Source organism: Bufo gargarizans, chromosome 5 (genome assembly GCF_014858855.1).
Source record: "Bufo gargarizans isolate SCDJY-AF-19 chromosome 5, ASM1485885v1, whole genome shotgun sequence".
In the NCBI taxonomy this organism is placed as follows: domain Eukaryota; kingdom Metazoa; phylum Chordata; class Amphibia; order Anura; family Bufonidae; genus Bufo; species Bufo gargarizans.
The window spans coordinates 463,396,234-463,417,781 of record NC_058084.1 but is presented as its reverse complement, the minus strand read 5'-3'; the positions used below and the strand labels follow the sequence as shown (position 1 = coordinate 463,417,781).

The following is a 21,548-nucleotide window of genomic DNA, read 5'->3' as shown; positions in this document are numbered from 1 at the left end:
ACGTTCAGCATGCCCAATTCTCTGTTCTCACTGGAGACAACCCACCACCAGGCGTGTGTGCCAGCCGATTTCTTCCCATTGAGAACACATTCACACTCGGCTGACCAAGCTTGCATGTATATGGTGGAGGATTAGCCGTCGGCTGGCCGCTTTTAAAGGTGTACTGCCATCTTATGGCTGTGACTCTCCAGCTGTTGCAAAACTACAGTTGGATGGGGAGGGTTGTAGTTGCACTTGCTGTATACCTTTGCATCTTCGAAAACTCAGTGCTCGTCATCCCCTCCCACACTTGGTAATCTATGGCAGGAGGACGAACACGGCAAACGCTCCTGTGATGGAAGGGGAAGTTGTGGTTTTGATTCGATAACCTCTAAATGATAAAAGGGGTATTTATATAGCGCACAAAAAGCGCGTGCCTCCATCCAAGTAGACGGCTGGCAGAATTTTTTGTATTTGTTTGTACAAAAGGCTTATTATAGGAATGAATAAGGCTTGGTGTTCAGCACCTCTTATCACCCGGACAGTTATAGATATGTTAGAATAGCACCCCCTGCTGTTTCTAATGAGCAGGCTTCATGTGTCCATCTCAGTAAGTGTGTCAAGGTGGACACACACGCTCAGTCTTGCTCCTTCGGGTATGCGGAGGGATCCCCGGGGCGGCGAGGCGTCTGTTTCTGAAGCTGGAGCGTGTTCTGAGCAAGTGATAAAGAGAGTGAGACCGCGATACTGTAACTGCTGTGGTGGACGCATAGAGACAGCAGGTGGCGCTCTTCCTGCAGTATCTGGGGACATGAGCATTTTTTTTATGCGTAAATGCAAAAAAAATGTTAATAAGTAGGTTATGGATTTTATGAAAAATAATATTTTTCATGGGACAACCCCTTTAAAGGGGGTTAAATTAGGGCATATGGACATCAACGAGGGGGTCCTCCTTTAGAAGCAGCTTCCGTTTGGTGAACTCAAGCATTCTTTGCATTACAAGGATGGTCATTTGCTGCAGAAATTCCTGGCTAACCGTGCGTATCTCCGTGAAGCAGAGGGTCCTACCACTGATCATGGAAATGAGGGCCCCAAACCCTGAAATGAATGGAGTGGGTAGTTGGAAATGCGCTAGGCCGCTGCATTCATATCTATGGGAGTTTCGGAAATATCCAAGTACATCGCTCGGCTATCTCTGGAATGGATCGGCCACATTTCCGACAACCCACTCCCATCATTTCAGGGGGCCTCCACAGGGTTTGGAGCCCTTGTTCTCATAATCGGTGGGGGTCCTCGCAGTAGGACCCCCACCAATCTAATAGTTAGCCCCTATCCTGTGGATAGGGGATAAAATGATATAACTGAAACACCCCTTTAATTATCAGCATTAGTATTGAAAGGAGTTTAGACTGGAAAGTATAATAATCCCATATATCTCTACAGGCAAATGTTATCGCATTCCTATAATATTCATACTAAATCCAGGATGTCTAGACCTCCACAGCAGCATCCTTTTCACTATCTGTGCCTTCCACGTCACCAGATGGTCTCAATCAGGACATATATGACTGTGAGCCAGACCACAGTGTTCATTGAGTTTTTGGAGCTGTTCTATCTACATACAGCATATTTCTCATCTCAAAGAACAAGGAAACATCTCAAAGAACTAAAGGAATGGTTGGGAATGTCAGGGAGGACTACCTGGTGGTGGCGTGAGAATATTTTACTGGACTGGTTCTATTCAAGAAGATCAAAGAAGCAAATATTATGACATGTTGGATCTTTGCTCAAAAACAGAAATGGACATGCATGAAAATGTTCGCATGAACCCATGCCAAGCCTCGTAACATCTGCGGTAGTGTTTAATTCCAGAAGCTCTTAATTCGCTTATGGTTTTGTGCCCGGTCATATCATCTTCTGAGAATATTTCTGAGTTGCTCCGGTAAAATCACTACTGTCAGGCTTTAGTTAAGGTGCCAAATCACCATGTCAGTCATAGGCAGCCAGTTGGCTGAGTTTCATTGGAGGCTTCTTCTAAACACAACTGCTGGTGGCCTCGGGAGATTACATAATGCTCCCTTGGTGGACAGTGAAGATAGAAGAACCCAAGTTACCGTATGTAAATGTGCAGAAGTTAGTTGGATCACAGCCTGATTCCCAGCCACATTTTTCGTATATAGTTTTTTCCATGCACCCTGAATTCAGAACTGATTTGGGATGATGATGCTCATCCCAGATACTTAGGTGAAGGAGATTCAGGTTCCTTTATCAGAAATCGTTTAAGCCTACTTTCACACTAGCGTTTTTGCTGGATCCGGCATGGTTCTGCAAAAACACTTCCATTACTGATAATACAACCATCTGCATCCGTTATGAACGGATCCGGTTGTATTATCTTTAACATGGCCAAGATGGATCCGTCATGAACTCCATTGAAAATCAATGGGGGTCAGAATGTGTCAGAGAAAACTGATCCATCCCAATTGACTTGCATTGTGGGTCATGACGGATCCGTTTTGCTCTGCATCCAGGGACGGAAAGCAAACCGCAGCATGCTGAGGTTTTCTCTCCGGTATGTGAAAAAAACGGAATGCATTTTGGAGCGCTCCGTTCTGTTTAGTTACGTTTTGTCCCCATTGACAATGAATAGGGACAAAACAGAACCGTTTTTTTCTGGTATTGAGCCCCAGTGACGGATTTCAATACCGGAAAATATTAACGCTAGTGTGAAAGTAGCCTTAGACCAAGGATAGAATAGAAAGGGACAACTGTCTGTATGTGATGCTCGTCTGCACATAGCAAGGGTTTCCCAGGAATGTCTCCTCCAGATTCCAACACTTCCTTGGCTGCCCTGTCACCAGATTTATCACCAATATAGCATTTACGTGACCAGCTGGGGCACCAGCTTTACCAACCTACAGGTGTACAGGATCTACAGGCCCAGCAGTAACATCTGTGGGCAAATGTACCGTAGGATACTAAGCAGAATCTGTATGCCTCCATGCCCAACCGTATCTCATCTGGTATCCAGGCTAGAGGTTGCATCTCATCTTGTATCCAGGCTAGAGTCCGTATATCATCTTGTATTTAGGCTAGAGGATGTATCTCATCTTGTGTCCAGGCTAGAGGCTGTATCTCATCTTGTGTCTAGACTAGAGGCCGTATCTCATCTTGTATCCAGGCTAGTCACCGTTTCTCATCTTGTATCCAGGCTAGAGGCCATATCTCATCTGGTATCCAGGCTAGAGACCGTATCTCATCTTGTATCCAGGGAAGAGGCCGTATCTCATCTTGTATCCAGGGAAGAGGCCGTATCTCATCTTGTATCCAGGCTAGAGGCCATATCTCATCTTGTATCCAGGCTTGAGACCGTATCTCATCTTGTATCCAGGCTTGAGACCGTATCTCATCTTGTATCCAGGGAAGAGGCCGTATCTCATCTTGTATCCAGGCTAGAGGCCATATCTCATCTTGTATCCAGACTAGAGGCCGTATCTCATCTGGTCTCCAGGCTAGAGGCCGTATCTCATCTTGTATCCAGACTAGAGGTGGCCCAACAGGGTTCTAGAGCCTCCTTTTTATTATACAGTTTTCCCCAATAAACTTCTCCTTTCGCTCTAATATTGTAATCACTTCCGTATATCTTCATTACAGTCACACATCTCCTTTTTGGTGAGTTTTTTTTTTTTGGTCAGCTTCTGTGAAATATTGGTCATATGATTTTTCCAGTAACCAGTTTAGATATCTCTCAGGAGGCAGATAGCCTGTGCGCTAAAAATTATCTTCTGTTGATTTTTATGGAACTTCTCATAGCCACCATGGTAACCAGTTGCTTCTCAACTCAACAGTCCACAATATTTTTTCCACCCCTGGTCTCATTAAACTTATTGTCCCAGAATGGCAAGTTATCACCATCCACTAGATAGGTGATAAGTGTCTGGCCAGTGTGAGTCCAACTGCTGGGGCCCTAATCGATCATGAGAACAAGGGGCCCATGTCTGCTGTATCACCTCTCTAGGACTTCTGGATATAGCCTAGCTCTGTACTCCACTATCATCTGCAGCCACGTAGACATTGGCATGGAGTGGTTCTCTTGATCGGTTGGAGTCTCAGTGATCGGACCCCCATAGGTTGTCATTCTTGGACAACCCATTTAAATTACTTAGCAGAGATCCTTTTGGTGAGAAGAAAAGTAAGTCCTGAAGGTCCTGGGTCTGTATTACAGGATCTTTTTGAATATTTGTATTACCAGGTTTCCTGACTAATCGATGACCACCTCCGTGCTCTTCTCTTCTAGGGCTTTGTTTCGTGGAAATTCAGATGTGGATCAGCTAGAGAAGATATTTGAGTAAGTTACAGAAGTCAATTTAATATTTGGCAAGGCTGAATGGACAGTGGTGTGAATAAGTACCCCCGCCCCATTTAGCTGTGGCCATACTGGTAGGTGGGGAACTTTAAATATGCGAATTGGCTCCGTCCTCCAGACGGAAGAGAACTGTCTCGCTAGTGCCCCTACAGTTAGCTGCCCTGAAAGCAGGGTCAGACTGGCCCAGCAGAGTACCAGAGGATCCTCCAAAAGACTCTGGCTCTGATATCATAGTGGGCCCCAAAGGTTCAGGAGAGAAAAAAAACATTTGGAGCTGCCCTTAAAGACAGTACATTGCCACTAGGGTCTATTTCTTTGATTCAAATCCTTTTAAAGGGGTTGTCTCACGTCAGCAAATGGCTTTTATTATGTAGAGGAAGTTAATACAAGGCACTTACTAATGTATTGTGATTCTCCATATTGCTTCCATTGCTGGCTTGATTCATTTTTCCATCACATTATACACTGCTCGTTTCCATGGTTACAGACCACCCTGCAATCCATCAGCAGTGGTCGTGCTTGCACACTATATGAAAAAGCACCAGCCTATGTGCGCTCCCCCGGTTCCGTCGACCAGAGAGGCTGGCGCTTTTTCCTATAGTATGCAAGCTCGACCACCACTGATGGATTGCAGGGTGGTCGTAACCATGGAAACAAGTAGTGTATAATGTGATGGAAAAATGAATCCAGCCAGCAAAGGAAGCAATATGGACAATCACAATACATTAGTAAGTGCCTTGTATTAACTCTCTCACTATTTGCTGAAGTGAGACAACCCCTTTAAACTTTATAAATAATATAAGGGTTGGGCCTCAAGAATAATTTGCCCAAGGAACCCCAGTCCGACACTGCCTGTAAGTCAATGACTGGAGTCCTCAGAGATCTTTTTATATCAGATTTTTATTTTCTGATTGCATATTTTATACTGTTTTCCCTACATGATTATGGTTGCAGCTATCTTGTCTGGTTTTGCTACTTCGGTGGCAGTAGTTGTTGTAATGCTGTGACGTGCAGAGGGTACTGTGCCGGGAGAGGGAGGAGGAGCTGAGCCGCCCCCATCCTGTATTTTTGATGGTGGGATCCTGTGTCGTCTGCTTCCAGCTTTATAATAGGAAAATTAACTTTCTTGTCCAATGATGATAATGAGGTGACAAAGGCTGAAAAGCGGATTATTTTTATATGGATATGGTAAATTTTTTTGACAGATTAACCCCTTACATACGATGGCACTCGCTTAGGAGCTGTTTTGCCTTGTGGCAGAGTCTGTGATTGGAGACAACTTCAATCATGGACTCTCAACCGCTCATATGCTGTAGTCACTTATAACTACAGCATCCCAGCGGTCCTTTACTGGAAGCTTCTGCTGACCAAACAGCTCCCCTGCGATGAGAGTATGATGATCCTGCCGGTTGTATAATTAGTAGATCCAACTTTTAATTTACGCGACATTATGATCACAAGTGCCATAAAGGCAGTCCCTAGGTTCCTGCACTAATACATCCCACATAGGGAAGCATTCAGTGCAGAGAAGTGAGGGTACCGCTGCTTGAAATTGTGGCACTGAGAGGGGGGGGCAGTTAAAAGTAAAATCTAATAGTCATGCAGCCTGCAAGATCATCATTCCAGGTATGCTTACACTGCTCCCCCTGTCACCTATTTAGCACTGTCAGCAGTTTTGGTGTGTCAAAACTGCTAACATATGCCCCTTAACTCAACCACTCTCTAATAATAATGAGATGGCTCTGCTAGTCATGTCAAAGTCTATGCAGCAAAGCTGTCAATTGAGCTACACTAAACAGGAAATGTCAGCCTATTGTGTGTGCTCTAGTGTCCCGTGTGAAAACTAGAATTGTTCATTTTTTTTACTTGGATAATCACAAAAAGTAGTAAAAAATAAACTGCAGCAAAAATAGAAAAAATGTTTATAAGAAAAAATATATATATTATGGTATTTTTTGATAGTAACAGTTTGTAAGGCTGAAAAAAAGACATTTGTCCATCCAGTTCGGCCTGTCATCCTGCAAGTTGATCCAGAGGAAGGCAGAAAACCCCTGTGAGGTAGAAGCCAATCAGGCAATCAGAATAACTCCCTGGATCAGCGACCCCTCTCTAGTAGCTATAGCCTGTAATATTATTACACTCCAGAAATACATCCAGGCCCCTCTTGAATTCCTTTATTGTACTCCCCATCACCACCTCCTCAGGCAGAGAGCTCCATAGTCTCACTGCTCTTACCGTAAAGAATCCTCTTCTATGTTTGTGTACAAACCTTCTTTCCTCCAGACGCAGAGGATGTCCCCTCGTCACAGTCACCGTCCTGGGGATAAATAGATGATGGGAGTGATCTCTGTACTGACCCCTGATATATTTATACATAGTAATTAGATCTCCCCTCAGTCGTCTTTTTTTCTAAAGTGAATAACCCTAATTTTGATAATCTTTCTGGGTCCTGTAGTCCACCCATTCCAGTTATTACTTTAGTTGCCCTCCTCTGAACCCTCTCCAGCTCTGCTATGTCTGATACATTAAGGCTAATGAATACACAGTATTTTTGCTACTCAATCACGAACCAGGAGCAATATCTCCCCCTAGTGTCCACTTTGTGGAAATGTTTTCTCACACGTTTTAAATGATGGAGCGGCGATTATGGATTTTGCAGACGTGCATGAAAGGTGGTGTTGCTAACTATGCACCTAGGTTGGAGTGTTACAGTCTGGACACCAGGATTTCTATGTATTGTACACATATCTGACTGATGGCTAGATGGTTGTGTTTTTCTCTTCAGCGTGATTGGTCTTCCGGAGGAAGAGTCGTGGCCGAGTGAAGTGGCCATTCCACAGAGCTCATTTCAATACAGACAACCGCAGCCCTTAGAAGATGTTGTTCCAGACATTGAAGAACAAGGCAAAGATTTACTTCTGGTGAGTTGATTCATAAAAGTGCAGTGAACCCCGTCCATCTGAAAAACACGCCAATATCACTGCCTGTGTGACCAATTTTACCGCTGCCAGTCTATTCCGGAACCAGGAAGATCAGGATGAACACTAGTCCTGATAAGAGAGTGTTCTCACCTTTACTATTATAACTTCTTAGGTTTATTTTAAAGACGTTTTCCATCCCTAATGTTAGTAAATCAGAAATTAGTTAAGAGGCAAAGTTTGGTAAATATGCTTTGTCCAACATTAATGAAAAAGAAAAAAAAACTTTAGAAAGTCGCGCTATTTCAGCGCCGCATGTCCCATCTACCGGCCAATCAGTAGCGTGTTCACAAATGGCGTGTGACCACAGAGACTCACTGGTCATAAGCTTCATCCCTTCTAGGAACTGGAAATGTCAGGAGCCGAGCCAATGTTACTTCTGGTACTTTCATCCGGCCATTTATTTTTCAGTCATGTTGGAAAACTCCTTTATCTAAGAGAGACAATATGTTTATATTATATTAAATTACCAGCAGAAGGACACGGCTTCGCACGGGTATATTCCATCTATTTCATTTAATGTTTCTCTACAGTCCCCCACCCCTTAACACTGACCCCCTCACAGTGCCTCGCCACTTTAAAATGGGACCTTCACAGCAGCCCATCCCCTTAACTTTGACCTTCACAGCAGCCTGCCCCTTTAACAGTGAGTTTTACAGCACCCCACTCCCTTAACAGTGACCTCCTCAGGGGCCAGACCCCTTAACAGTGACCTCCTCAGGGGCCAGACCCATTAACAGTGACCTCCTCAGGGGCCAGACCCCTTAACAGTGACCTCCACAGCACCCCACTGCCTTAACAGTGACCTCCACAGTACCCCGCTGCCTTAACAGTGACCTCCACAGCAGTTGCCCCTTTAATAGTGGCCACTGCCGCCTTAACAGCGACCACCACAGTGTCTGCCCCTTTAACAGTCACCTCCACAGCGGCCTGCCCCCTTAACAGTAACATCCACAGTGAACGCCTCTTTAACAGTGACCTCCACAGCGCCCTGCCCTTTAATGCTAGGGCTACACGACGACATGTGTCGCGAGACATTTTGTCTCAACAGTTTTTATACTGGTAGTCTGTGGTGTTGCACTGCGACATGTGACATGCTGCGACTGCGACACGACAGTTGCAAAAAAAAAAAAAATCTATCCAAGATGAGTTTTTCTGCGATTGTCATGTCGCAGTCGCAGCATGTCACATGTGGCAGTGCAACACCATAGACTACCAGTATAAAAATTGTCGCGCAACATCTCTGTCGCGCGACACATGTAGCAGTGTAATCGTGTCCTATGTGTCGTGTGACTTATTGTCGTCGTGTAGCCCTAGCCTAAAGCTGACCTACAGCAGTGAAGAAAAATGGCTGGGTTGTTATGGAAACCTGGAGTAAAACTGTGTGTATGTGGAGACTAAGGGCCTGCGAGCTTCTATTGGCTGATAAGGGACATGTGACCGTGTGTATGGCAGTTGGGATATGAAGAGAAAGACTTGCAGGCTTGTATTGGCTAATGCAGGTCATTTTTTGTGAATATCTCAGGAACGGTATGTCCGCGCATGTGCGGCCGCCCTCCATTAATTCTTATCAAAGCGCTGAAAATAGCCGAGCGGCCGTCTAATTGAAATGAATGGGAAGTGTGCCGCGCAAGCACAGCCACTGCTCCATTCACTTTTATTGGGCTGACAGAAAATAGCCTAGCCAGCGCTTCGTTCTAAAAGATAGTTGTGGATCCCGCCCAGCCCAATGCCCCCAATGTCTGAGGTGAGACAACCTCTTCAATGACTTAAATTCACAGCATCAAAGGACCTGGGGTGGGCCCTGGACTTGCAGCCTTAAAGACTACGGACACCTTCGGGGCAATTTTTATAATGTTTGCATTTTACTCATTTTAACCAAATTTTTTTTTTTCCATTTAGTCTTTATTCAAAAATGTTTAGTTGTTTCTGAGATACAGGGATAAAAATCTGTTTGCAGGTTGTCAGTTACTGTTTTCTTTGAATCCCATCATCTGACTGCTCATGTAAAGCTGTTATCTCTGCCTGATCTCATAGACGCTCATTATAATGCAATTCTTATAACATTTATAAGAATATGACTTAAATAAGTGATCAGAGATATAAGCTATACGTGAGCCAGGATGGAATTCAAAGAAAACCGAAAGTGACAGCTTGCAGAGAGACCCCGGTTTCTCAGAAACGGCTAATTATGAAATGATTTTAATAATTTTTTATTAAAAGGGTATTCCCATCACAGACAATTGGGGCATATAGCTAGGATATGCCCCCATTGTTTGATAGCTGCACCTCTGCGACCCGCACTTACACCGAGAACGGAGCGGGGAGAATCGTGGCTGGAGGACCCAGAGTTTCCTGAGGTCTAGCCACTGCCAAGCGCGCACCACTTCCATTCATTTCTATGGGGCCGACGGAAATAGTTGAGCCAGCGCTTGGCTATTTTCCTTGGCCCCATAGAAAATAATGCTCCTCTCCGTTCTTGGTGTAGGTGCGGGTCCCAGAGGTGGGACCCGCACCTATCAGGCAATGGAGGCATATATATCCTAGCGATATGTCTCTATTGTCTGTGATAGGAATACCCCTTTAAGGACCAAATGAAAAATGATTTTTAGTCCACAATGAGTAAAATGCAATAATAAAAAAAAATTCTCCCAATTGGTGTCCATCCACTTTTTTTTTAACCGCTTGCCGCCACGCTAACGCCGAAAGGCGTCATCGCGGCGGCTCTCCCAGGTCACACTAACGCCAATAGGCGTCATCTCGCGAGACGCGAGATTTCCTGTGAACGCGCGCACACAGGCACGCGCGCTCACAGGAACGGAAGGTAAGCGAGTGGATCTCCAGCATGCCAGCGGCGATCGTTCGCTGGCAGGCTGGAGATCCGAATTTTTTAACCCCTAACAGGTATATTAGACGCTGTTTTCATAACAGCGTCTAATATACCTCCTACCTGGTCCTCTGGTGGTCCCTTTTGTTAGGATCGACCACCAGAGGACTCAGGTAGGTCAGTACAGTCGCACCAAACACCACACTACACTACACCCCCCCCCCCCCCGTCACTTATTAACCCCTTATAAACCCCTGATCACCCATGATCACCCCATATAAACTCCCTGATCACCCCCCTGTCATTGATCACCGCCCTGTCATTGATCACCCCCCTGTCATTGATCACCCCCCTGTCAGGCTCCGTTCAGACGTCCGTATGATTTTTACGGATCCACGGATACATGGATCGGATCCGCAAAAAGCATACGGACGTCTGAATGGAGCCTTACAGGGGGGTGATCAATGACAGGCGGGTGATCACCCATATACACTCCCTGATCACCCCCTGTCATTGATCACCCCCCTGTCATTGATCACTCCCCTGTAAGGCTCCATTCAGACGTCCGCATGATTTTTACGGATCCATGGATACATGGATCGGATCCGCAAAACACATGCGGACGTCTGAATGGAGCCTTACAGGGGGTGATCAATGACAGGCGGGTGATCACCCATATACACTCCCTGATCACCCCCCTGTCATTGATCACCCCCCTGTAAGGCTCCATTCAGACGTCAGCATGCGTTTTGTGGATCCGATCCATGTATCCATGGATCCGTAAAAAATCATGCGGATGTCTGAATGGAGCCTTACAGGGGGGGTGATCAGTGACAGGGGGGTGATTACCCTGATCACCCCCTGTCATTGATAACCCCCCTGTAAGGCTCCATTCAGACGTCCGCATGCGTTTTGTGGATCCGATCCATGTATCCATGGATCCGTAAAAAATCATGCGGATGTCTGAATGGAGCCTTACAGGGGGGGTGATCAGTGACAGGGGGGTGATCACCCTGATCACCCCCTGTCATTGATAACCCCCCTGTAAGGCTCCATTCAGACGTCCGCATGCGTTCTGTGGATCCGATCCATGTATCCATGGATCCGTAAAAAATCATGCGGATGTCTGAATGGAGCCTTACAGGGGGGGTGATCAGTGACAGGGGGGTGATCACCCTGATCACCCCCTGTCATTGATAACCCCCCTGTAAGGCTCCATTCAGACATCCGCATGCGTTCTGTGGATCCGATACATGTATCCATGGATCCGTAAAAAATCATGCGGATGTCTGAATGGAGCCTTACAGGGGGGGTGATCAGTGACAGGGGGGTGATCACCCTGATTACCCTGATCACCCCCTGTCATTGATAACCCCCCTGTAAGGCTCCATTCAGACGTCCGCATGCGTTTTGTGGATCCGATCCATGTATCCATGGATCCGTAAAAAATCATGCGGATGTCTGAATGGAGCCTTACAGGGGGGGTGATCAATGACAGGGGGGTGATCAGGGAGTCTATATGGGTGATCACCCCCCTGTCATTGATCACCCCCCTGTCATTGATCACCCCCCCCCCTGGTAAGGCTCCATTCAGACATTTTTTTTGGCACAAGTTAGCGGAAATTTTTTGTTTGTTTTTGTTTTTGTTTTTTCTTACTAAGTCTCATATTCTACTAACTTGTGTCAAAAAATAAAATCTCACATGAACTCGCTATACCCCTCACGGAATCCAAATGCGTAAACATTTTTAGACATTTATATTCCAGACTTCTTCTCACGCTTTAGGGCCCCTAAAAAGCCAGGGCAGTATAAATACCCCACATGTGACCCCATTTCGGAAAGAAGACACCCCAAGGTATTCCGTGAGGGGCATATTGAGTCCATGAAAGATTGAAATTTTTGTCCTAAGTTAGCGGAAAGTGAGACTTTGTGAGAAAAAAACTAAAAAAAATCAATATCCGCTAACTTATGCAAAAAAATAAAAAATTCTAGGAACTCGCCATGCCCCTCATTGAATACCTTGGGGTGTCTTCTTTCCAAAGTGGGGTCACATGTGGGGTATTTATACTGCCCTGGCTTTTTAGGGGCCCGAAAGTGTGAGAAGAAGTCTGGGATCCAAATGTCTAAAAATGCCCTCCTAAAAGGAATTTGGGCCCCTTTGCGCATCTAGGCTGCAAAAAAGTGTCACACATGTGGTATCGCCGTACTCAGGAGAAGTTGGGGAATGTGTTTTGGGGTGTCATTTTACATATACCCATGCTGGGTGAGAAAAATATCTTGGTCAAATGCCAACTTTGTATAAAAAAATGGGAAAAGTTGTCTTTTGCCAAGATATTTCTCTCACCCAGCATGGGTATATGTAAAATGACCCCCCAAAACACATTGCCCAACTTCTCCTGAGTACGGCGATACCAGATGTGTGACACTTTTTTGCAGCCAAGGTGGGCAAAGGGGCACATATTCCAAAGTGCACCTTTCGGATTTCGCAGGCCATTTTTTACACATTTTGATTGCAAGGTACTTCTTACACATTTGGGCCCCTAAATTGCCAGGGCAGTATAACTATGCCACAAGTGACCCCATTTTGGAAAGAAGACACCCCAAGGTATTCCGTGAGGGGCATGGCGAGTTCCTAGAATTTTTTATTTTTTGTCACAAGTTAGCGGAAAATGATGATTTTTCTTTTTTTTTCTTTTTTCCTTACAAAGTCTCATATTCCACTAACTTGCGACAAAAAATAAAAAATTCTAGGAACTCGCCATGCCCCTCACGGAATACCTTGGGGTGTCTTCTTTCCAAAATGGGGTCACTTGTGGCGTAGTTATACTGCCCTGGCAATTTAGGGGCCCAAATGTGTGAGAAGAACTTTGCAATCAAAATGTGTAAAAAATGGCCTGCAAAATCCGAAAGGTGCACTTTGGAATATGTGCCCCTTTGCCCACCTTGGCAACAAAAAAGTGTGACACATCTGGTATCGCCGTACTCAGGAGAAGTTGGGGAATGTGTTTTGGGGTGTCATTTTACATATACCCATGCTGGGTGAGAGAAATATCTTGGCAAAAGACAACTTTTCCAATTTTTTTATACAAAGTTGGCATTTGACCAAGATATTTTTCTCACCCAGCATGGGTATATGTAAAATGACACCCCAAAACACATTCCCCAACTTCTCCTGAGTACGGCGATACCAGATGTGTCACACTTTTTTGCTGCCAAGGTGGGCAAAGGGGCACATATTCCAAAGTGCACCTTTTGGATTTCACCGGTCATTTTTTACACATTTTGATTGCAAAGTTCTTCTCACACATATGGGCCCCTAAATTGCCAGGGCAGTATAACTACGCCACAAGTGACCCCATTTTGGAAAGAAGACACCCCAAGGTATTCCATGAGGGGCATGGCGAGTTCCTAGAATTTTTTATTTTTTGTCGCAAGTTAGTGGAATATGAGACTTTGTAAGAAAAAAAAAAAAAAAAAAAAATCATCATCATTTTCCGCTAACTTGTGACAAAAAATAAAAAGTTCTATGAACTCACTATGCCCATCAGCGAATACCTTAGGGTGTCTACTTTCCGAAATGGGGTCATTTGTGGGGTTTTTCTACTGTCTGGGCATTGTAGAACCTCAGGAATCATGACAGGTGCTCAGAAAATCAGAGCTGTTTCAAAAAGCGGAAATTCTCATTTTTGTACCATAGTTTGTAAATGCTATAACTTTTACCCAAACCATTTTTTTTTTGCCCAAACATTTTTTTTTTATCAAAGACATGTAGAACAATACATTTGGCGAAAAATGTATATATGGATGTCGTTTTTTTTTGCAAAATTTTACAGCTGAAAGTGAAAAATGTCATTTTTTTGCAAAAAAATCGTTAAATTTCGATTAATAACAAAAAAAGTAAAAATGTCAGCGGCAATGAAATACCACCAAATGAAAGCTCTATTAGTGAGAAGAAAAGGAGGTAAAATTCATTTGGGTGGTAAGTTGCATGACCGAGCAATAAACCGCTAAAGTTGTGGAGTGCCGATTTGTAAAAAAGGGCCTGGTCACTAGGGGGGTATAAACCTGTGGTCCTTAAGTGGTTAAATCTGAACACCAGCCTCCTGTACCTGTTGAAAAAAAACATACCCACCTTCTTCCTGCTGCACCATTCTGGCTCCCTTGTGTGGTCCTCTGGTCCCCGTCCTGTAAACTTCTTGGTGAATGGGGTCACGTGCGCCACTGCAGCCAATGACGAGCCTCAGTGGTTGCTCTCAAGCGGGGACACGTAGGTAGGTCACTACTGAGGCCAGTCATTGGCTGCAGTGCACATATGAACCCGTCATTCCGGAAGTTTACAGGACAGGGAGCAGAAGACCGCTGAGCGCAGCCAGAGACCTGGGAGGTACAGCAGACTGGGGTTCACATAAAAAAAAAAAAGTGCCGAATGCTGGACAACCCCTTTAATGGGGATGCTAAAATCTGGTCACATTACGGCTGTCTGGGAAATACCCCTCACATCGGACTGCGATTCATGCCTTCTCTATGTTCTATTTTCCTCCAGAATTGTCTGATATTCAATCCAGAAAAGCGTATAACGGCATTCAGCGCTCTGTCCCACCCTTATTTTGACGATTTACAGACGAGCAAAGACAGCTTGGAACGTCACAGAGCGTGCGGGCCGAGGCCGGCAGAGGAGACGACGGCCGCAGCCAAGAGTCCTTGAGCGGTGCTCCTGATATGGACAACACAAAGTAGCGGCTGGATCCTCGGAAGCCATTGACATGAAGCAATCAATTTGCTGAGGAACTCTTGTTTACTTCAGTGAAATCAATGCAAGCCCAGCGCAGCTTTATCTGTTTTGTTTCGAATTTTGTTAATTTTTTAATTTTAATATTTTATTTTTTATTTTTTTGCTGGATTGTTGCCAGCGTAAAGCTGCTGAGCAATGATGCTGCCTTTAACCTTGGGACTGGCGGCGTGGTACAGGTTCATCCAGTCACTGCCTCCACATGAGGAACTCCCATTTTACCAGCTGCTAAATTTAAGATTATTTTTCAATGCTTTTCGTTAAAACCTACCTTGTACCTACAGAGGAGGGCGGCCTTTTAGGGGACAGTATGTATATTTTACTGACCGGTGATGTCACTAAGGCACCTTTTCTTGGGTAAAGCCACCTAAGCCTGAAAACTCAGGCGTGACTGAAGGTAAAGGGGTATTGCCACCTCTCAAGACGCTGAAATTCGTTGAAAAAAAAATTCTAATATACTTACCTTTTTTATCCCACATTTTGCCGGTCACCAGATTTTAATACTGGTTTCAGCGGTGATATGTCGGCAGCACAGGAATGACACGTAAGGTAAGTATTGGAATTTTTTTGGAAACAGAAGGGGTTATACCCCAATGCCCCCCTCACCAGGTGTGATGGTGAAAAGAGTGCAGGAAGATGAGCTATGGGGAGAGTGATGACTTTGATATTGATGGCCTCTCCTTAGTGTAAGCCACCAATATGAGATTAATGGGTTCAACACCCGGCACCCCCTACCCTAATCAGCTGATTGAAGGGTCCCCTTCATTGTTTGCACTGGGCACAGCGCCGTACATGTTTTAGTGGCCGTGCCTGGTATTGCAGCTCAGTCCCATTCATTTCAACCGGACTGAGCTGCAGTACCTGGCATAGCCACTACAAAATGTATGGAGCTGTGTCGGGCAAAAAAAAAACTGTGAAGGGGAAATGACGCACGCGGACCCCTTAATCAGCTGATTGTCAGGAGTTTGACACCCACCAATTTTCAGGTTGTGAATAGAAATGAGCTTTAAAAGGGGTTGTCTAAGATTTGGATAGGTCATCAATATCAGATTGGCGTAGGTCCAAGGCAGCTGTTTGAAGAGGTCTTTTCCTAGTTCAGTGACGTCATATGTCCATCGGCCTCGTGGCGTAGTTCAGTCCCATATAACTGAAAAGGGCTGAGCTGCAATACCAAGCACAGGCGCAATCAAATGGACGGACCTCTCCTGGGGATAGGTCATCCATATTAAAATCTAGGAAAATCCCTTTAAAAAAAAATAAAAAATAAGCCAGGCGATACTAATAATACACTATGTTGAGACTGGTGCAGGGACCTGAAGGGGCGGAGCATGACACAGGAAGTCAATGATGACCATAGAAAGGGATTCCCGAGTCACGCTCCGCCCCCTCCAGCCTTGCACCAGGCATAACATAGTATGTCTTTGAATACAAGTGGAGCCCGCATGGTAGCCGCCTGGGGGCTGAGCATTGACGTGTACACATTAACTGTTAGCTAGAACTGTAAATGTCTGGGGTATATAAATTAGTGATGTCTCATAACCCGGCCATTCTGCAGAGTGTGGAACATGGGGCGTACGACGGAACGCTAGGTACAGGACAGTTTTAGCAAACATTGATTTTTGGTGCATTTTTTGGTATTTTATATATTACTCGGATTGGTAAAGAGTTTTATAGAACATATATCTGACGGAAGGCGCCGAACATTTCTCTGGTTTGGTTCATTTCTATTTTTTTAAGTGAATGAGAAATGTATTGAAATGAGCAATAAATAAAGATATTTAACCATCTGGTAAGAACAGAGGCCGACATCCTTCTGTGTGACCTACCACAGGATTCCTTTAATCCAGCATCCTGGGAACTGAGATAACCCCCATCAGTTCAGCATCCCATTTGTCGGGTTGTTGGATTTTTATTACACCACGGTTTACACAGGAACAAGTCAAGTACGGTATTATTATCTGCAAAATGTAAGGTGTTTTTATTTTTTTAGGGTGGGGGGTGACATTAAAGGGGTTACCCCATGACAAACATTAATCACCTACCCACAAACCTGGCCATTTAACCCATTAAATTCTGTTTTTACCTGCCAATTAGCGTAATTGTCAAGGCTAATGGTTTTATGGTTTTAATTTAAAGAAAGGCTACCAGATGCTTGTCGGTATTTTTTTTGCCCACATAATAATACAGTGTTACTACAAAATTGAAAAAAAAAAAAAAAAGATCCCTAGAGGGACCTAAAAAGAATAAAATTAAGTATGGTACATATAAAAAAAATGTCACCCAAAGAAATAGGTATTCCTATTAAAGGATAACTGTCATATTTTTAGCAAAAAAAACAATTTTAGCATATGCTACTGCTGCAGCAACATTATGCATCAAGCAATCTTCACTTACCACTGTTTTCCTTGAGTTTTTACCTTAGTTACGGCTGTTTAAACATTTACAATATGAGGACCTTCTCAAGATGGCTCCTCTGCAAGTTCTCTGAAGCCAAAACTGCTTTACCTCAGGTCACATACACACTTACTGTAGCGAGCAGCTCCCTGCCAGCCAATCAGATTGGATTACTGAGAGACACGCCTCCTCACTCTGAAACCTAATGCAGGCATGCAGTGTGAAGGACCGCCCCTCTGTCTTCCTAGCCGGAGACAGATGAGCCATAGCAACGGTCTTTTAAGGGAGCAGTGGAAAGGGACAGAGGACATTAATTAAAGCTATAATAAGGTAATTACAGATCTTTTGACAATACGTGACAGACTAGCTCAGGTGTACATGCCTAGCTCTAATAGACTAGCAAATAAAAACACATATGACAGTTACACTTTAACAACAAGTATCAATTGATTTCATGATCACTGTGACTTTGACTGCTGGGACCCCACCTTTCAGGAGAACAGGGGTCCCCTAGAGAAGTGGATGGAGGGATGGTCACACGTGCACCATTGCTTCATCACACAGGGGACTCCTATGATCGTTTGGGGGGTCCCCACAGTCAGTCAGACCTCCAGCACAAATGTATTTATCACCCACCTCTCCTGGTTTTAGGTGATGAAGAGTTAACCCCTTTAATTAGGCCTCATTCACATGATTGTATATTGTATCCGTGCCCGAGTCGCATTTTTTGTGGATTAAATACAAACCTATTCAGATCTATGGGTCCACACAAAAAAACGGATGTGATCCGTGTGCTGTCTGCATCCATGTTTCTGTTCTGCAAATTATAGAACATGTCCTATTCTTGTCCATATTGTGGAGAACAATAGTCATTTCTAGTAATGGGAGTGAGAAAAATGCGGATTGGGCACAGAATGTTTTTGTAAATTTTGCGGATTCTTTGTTTGCACACAGCAAAATAGACAGGGTCGTGTGCATGAAAGTTATAGAGCGTCCATAATTATTATTCCCACATCAGTCTGCACAATCATATTAATTCACCCTCTAAACTACAGGGTGGGCCATTTATATGGATACACCTTAATAAAATGGGAATGGTTGGTGATATTAACTTCCTGTTTGTGGCACATTAGTATATGTGAGGGGGGAAACTTTTCAAGATGGGTGGTGACCATGGTGGCCATTTTGAAGTCGGCCATTTTGAATCCAACTTTTGTTTTCTCAATAGGAAGAGGGTCATGTGACACATCAAACTTATTGGGAATTTCACAAGAAAAACAATGGTGTGCTTGGTTTTAACGTAACTTTATTCTTTCATGAGTTATTTACAAGTTTCTGACCACTTACAAAATGTGTTCAATGTGCTGCCCATTGTGTCGGATTGTCAATGCAACCCTCTTCTCCCACTCTTCACACACTGATGATGCGTTTCCCTCTTAATGCACTGGATCTGGCACGTTCCCTGAGTTTTTCCAGCAAGATGGTGCACCACCACATTATGGGTGTCAGGTCCGAGCATTCCTAGATGAACCGTTTCCTGGAAAGTGGATTGGTCATCGTGGGCCAGTTGAATGGCCCCCAAAGTCTCCCGATCTGACCCCCATAGACTTTTATCTTTGGGGTCATATGAAGGCAATTGTCTATGCTGTGAAGATACGAGATGTGCAGCACCTGAAACTACGGATACTGGAAGCCTGTGCTAGCATTTCTCCTGCGGTGTTGCTATCAGTGTGTGAAGAGTGGGAGAAGAGGGTTGCAATGACAATCCAACACAATGGGCAGCACATTGAACACATTTTATAAGTGGTCAGAAACTTGTAAATAACTCATGAAAGAATAAAGTTACGTTAATACCAAGCACACCATTGTTTTTCTTGTGAAATTCCCAATAAGTTTGATGTGTCACATGACCCTCTCCCTTTTGAAAAAACAAAAGTTGGATTCAAAATGGCCGACTTCAAAATGGCCGCCATGGTCACCACCCATCTTGAAAAGTTTCCCCCCTCACATATACTAATGCGCCACAAACAGGAAGTTAATATCACCAACCATTCCCATTTTATTAAGGTGTATCCATATAAATGGCCCACCCTGTACATGTACTCCAGAATGGTTTACCTAGAAAATTCTTGCTAGAAAATCCAACCACTATGAGTCCTAAATCCTTCCCAGACCTGTGCAATGGACAAGCATGACCTTCAGAACGGTTCTCTGACAGTTCTTCACACTGCCTGTGCTGAAGGAGGACGAAGACACCCTGATCTCCACGCTCTACAAGTCCCAAAGAAGAAATGTAAAGTGACAACCGTACTCTACGCATTTCATCTTTAGTCAGATTTGACATTTTTAGGCATTCACCATATGAAGCAATATTACAGAAAGTACTCAGAGACCAATGTCCCACCTGTGCAACCTTTTTTTTGTTTTTCTAAAGGGTTTATCCAGGATTAGATAAACGTGGCTGCTTTCTTTGAGAAACCGCAACGCACCTGTCCATTGGTTGTGGTTGCTTTTGCAGATATGCTCTATTGAAGTGGAAGCAGTTGAGTTGCAATATCACACACAAGCTAAAGACAAAAGTGGCACTGTTTTTGGAAGATCCTGGACAATTTTTTTTACCCGTTCCTGACATCCGCTGGCACCAGAGTTGATGATCGGAGTCAACTCCGATCATGGACTTGTAATCCCTCAAAGCCCCCCACACACGTGAGATCTGTTTGGTTGTTATTGCCTTTTCAAGTCTTCGAGGACGGCCATAGAAGAGTTACCAACAGGGCTTGGTAGGAATGCTGTGATTTTCAGATCAACTCTGCTGCCAGTCTGTGGTGTAAGTGATCTTATGGTCACGTTAACGTCCTCTGGGGGAGGGGGGGGTTAAAAAAAATAACAAAACCACTTAAAAAAAAAATATATATATTAAAAATTCAAATCTAAACAATCAAAAAGAACATCATTGGTATCGTCCTAATAAACAAAAAATCAAAATGATCGATTTCAAATTTTATGGTCGCTTTGCCTCCCCAAAAAATTTAATTAAAAATTCATACATACCCCTCATCACACCGCAAAAAAATGCTATCATTAGAAAGTTCAACCTGTCCTGCAAAAAACAAGCCCCCATAGGGCTATGTGAATGAAAAAAATTAAAACCGTTGAGGCTCCTGGAAGGCAGGGAGAATTTTTTTTTTTTAAATGCATTAGGAGGGGGTTCATTTAAAATGAAAAAAAAAAAGAAACAACTTTACAATAGAGGATTGTTCAACAGATTCTGATTGTTCTGTGTCTACAAATATGACCCTATGGTAGCAGACGACAAACAAAACCTGCGCAGTCTGATTGTGCAGTCATGCTCCTTTCTATTACATTTGTTTGGTAGTTTAGCAAGAAGTAGGGAACAAATGGACGAAAACTTGATTACAGTGTCAGACTACATGAGGTTGTTTGTAGTCTGTAACCATGACGACAGATATTTGTCTGCATAGGAGCTACAGACAGAAAACAAGATGCGTCATTTTCAATCTTGATGAATCTGAGCCATACATATAAAATTGGAGAGATTGGGTTTGGAAAGTGGAAGGCCTTTAACCCCTTTCTCCTTGGGGCCTCAGTGATCAAGTAATTTTTTTTGATTGTCGCATTCCAAGAGCTATAATTTTTTTATTTTTCTGTCAATGTAGCTGTGTGGGGGCTTGTTTTTTGAGAGACAAGTTCTAGTTTTTAATGGCACCATTTTGGAGTACACATAACATACTGGTTAACATTTATTAACGTTCTAAAATTAGCGACATTCACATTGCGGCATAAATAACATGATAACTTTATTCTCTGGGTCAGTACCATTATTACAGCGATACCAAATACATAACAAATAGTTTTTGTTTTGTTTTTACATTTTACTAGTTTTGCACAGTAAAAAAAACCTTTAAAAAAAGAAAAGAAAATGTTTTTGCACCGCTGTATCCCAAGAGCCAGCACTTTTTTTTGTTCTACAGAGATTTGTGAGGGCTTGACTTTTGTTGGACAACATGTAGTTTTCATTGGTACCATTTTGGGGGTACATATCACTTTTTGATCCCCATTTATTCAGTTTTTTTTTTATGGTGTTCACCCTACAGGCTGAATTGTGTAGTGTGGGTCGTTACGGATGCGGCGATATACAGCGATATAGTGCCTGTCAGTTTCAGTGTGTCAATGGATCGCATGTCAAAGTCCCCT

At 43.8% G+C, this 21,548-nt stretch overlaps 1 protein-coding gene across 1 annotated transcript in view; it reads left to right on the top strand.

Annotated features, from left to right (window-relative positions):
- Window positions 1-16,732, top strand: part of CDK6 (cyclin dependent kinase 6) — a 160,339-nt gene extending 143,607 nt beyond the window's left edge. The window contains exons 6-8 of the mRNA XM_044293156.1: window positions 4,277-4,327; window positions 7,131-7,266; window positions 14,694-16,732. Coding sequence (XP_044149091.1) covers window positions 4,277-4,327; window positions 7,131-7,266; window positions 14,694-14,855 — 349 coding nt within the window. The 3' untranslated portion in view covers window positions 14,856-16,732. The remainder of the gene's footprint in view (window positions 1-4,276; window positions 4,328-7,130; window positions 7,267-14,693) is intronic.
- Window positions 16,733-21,548: the final 4,816 nt, after the last annotated feature.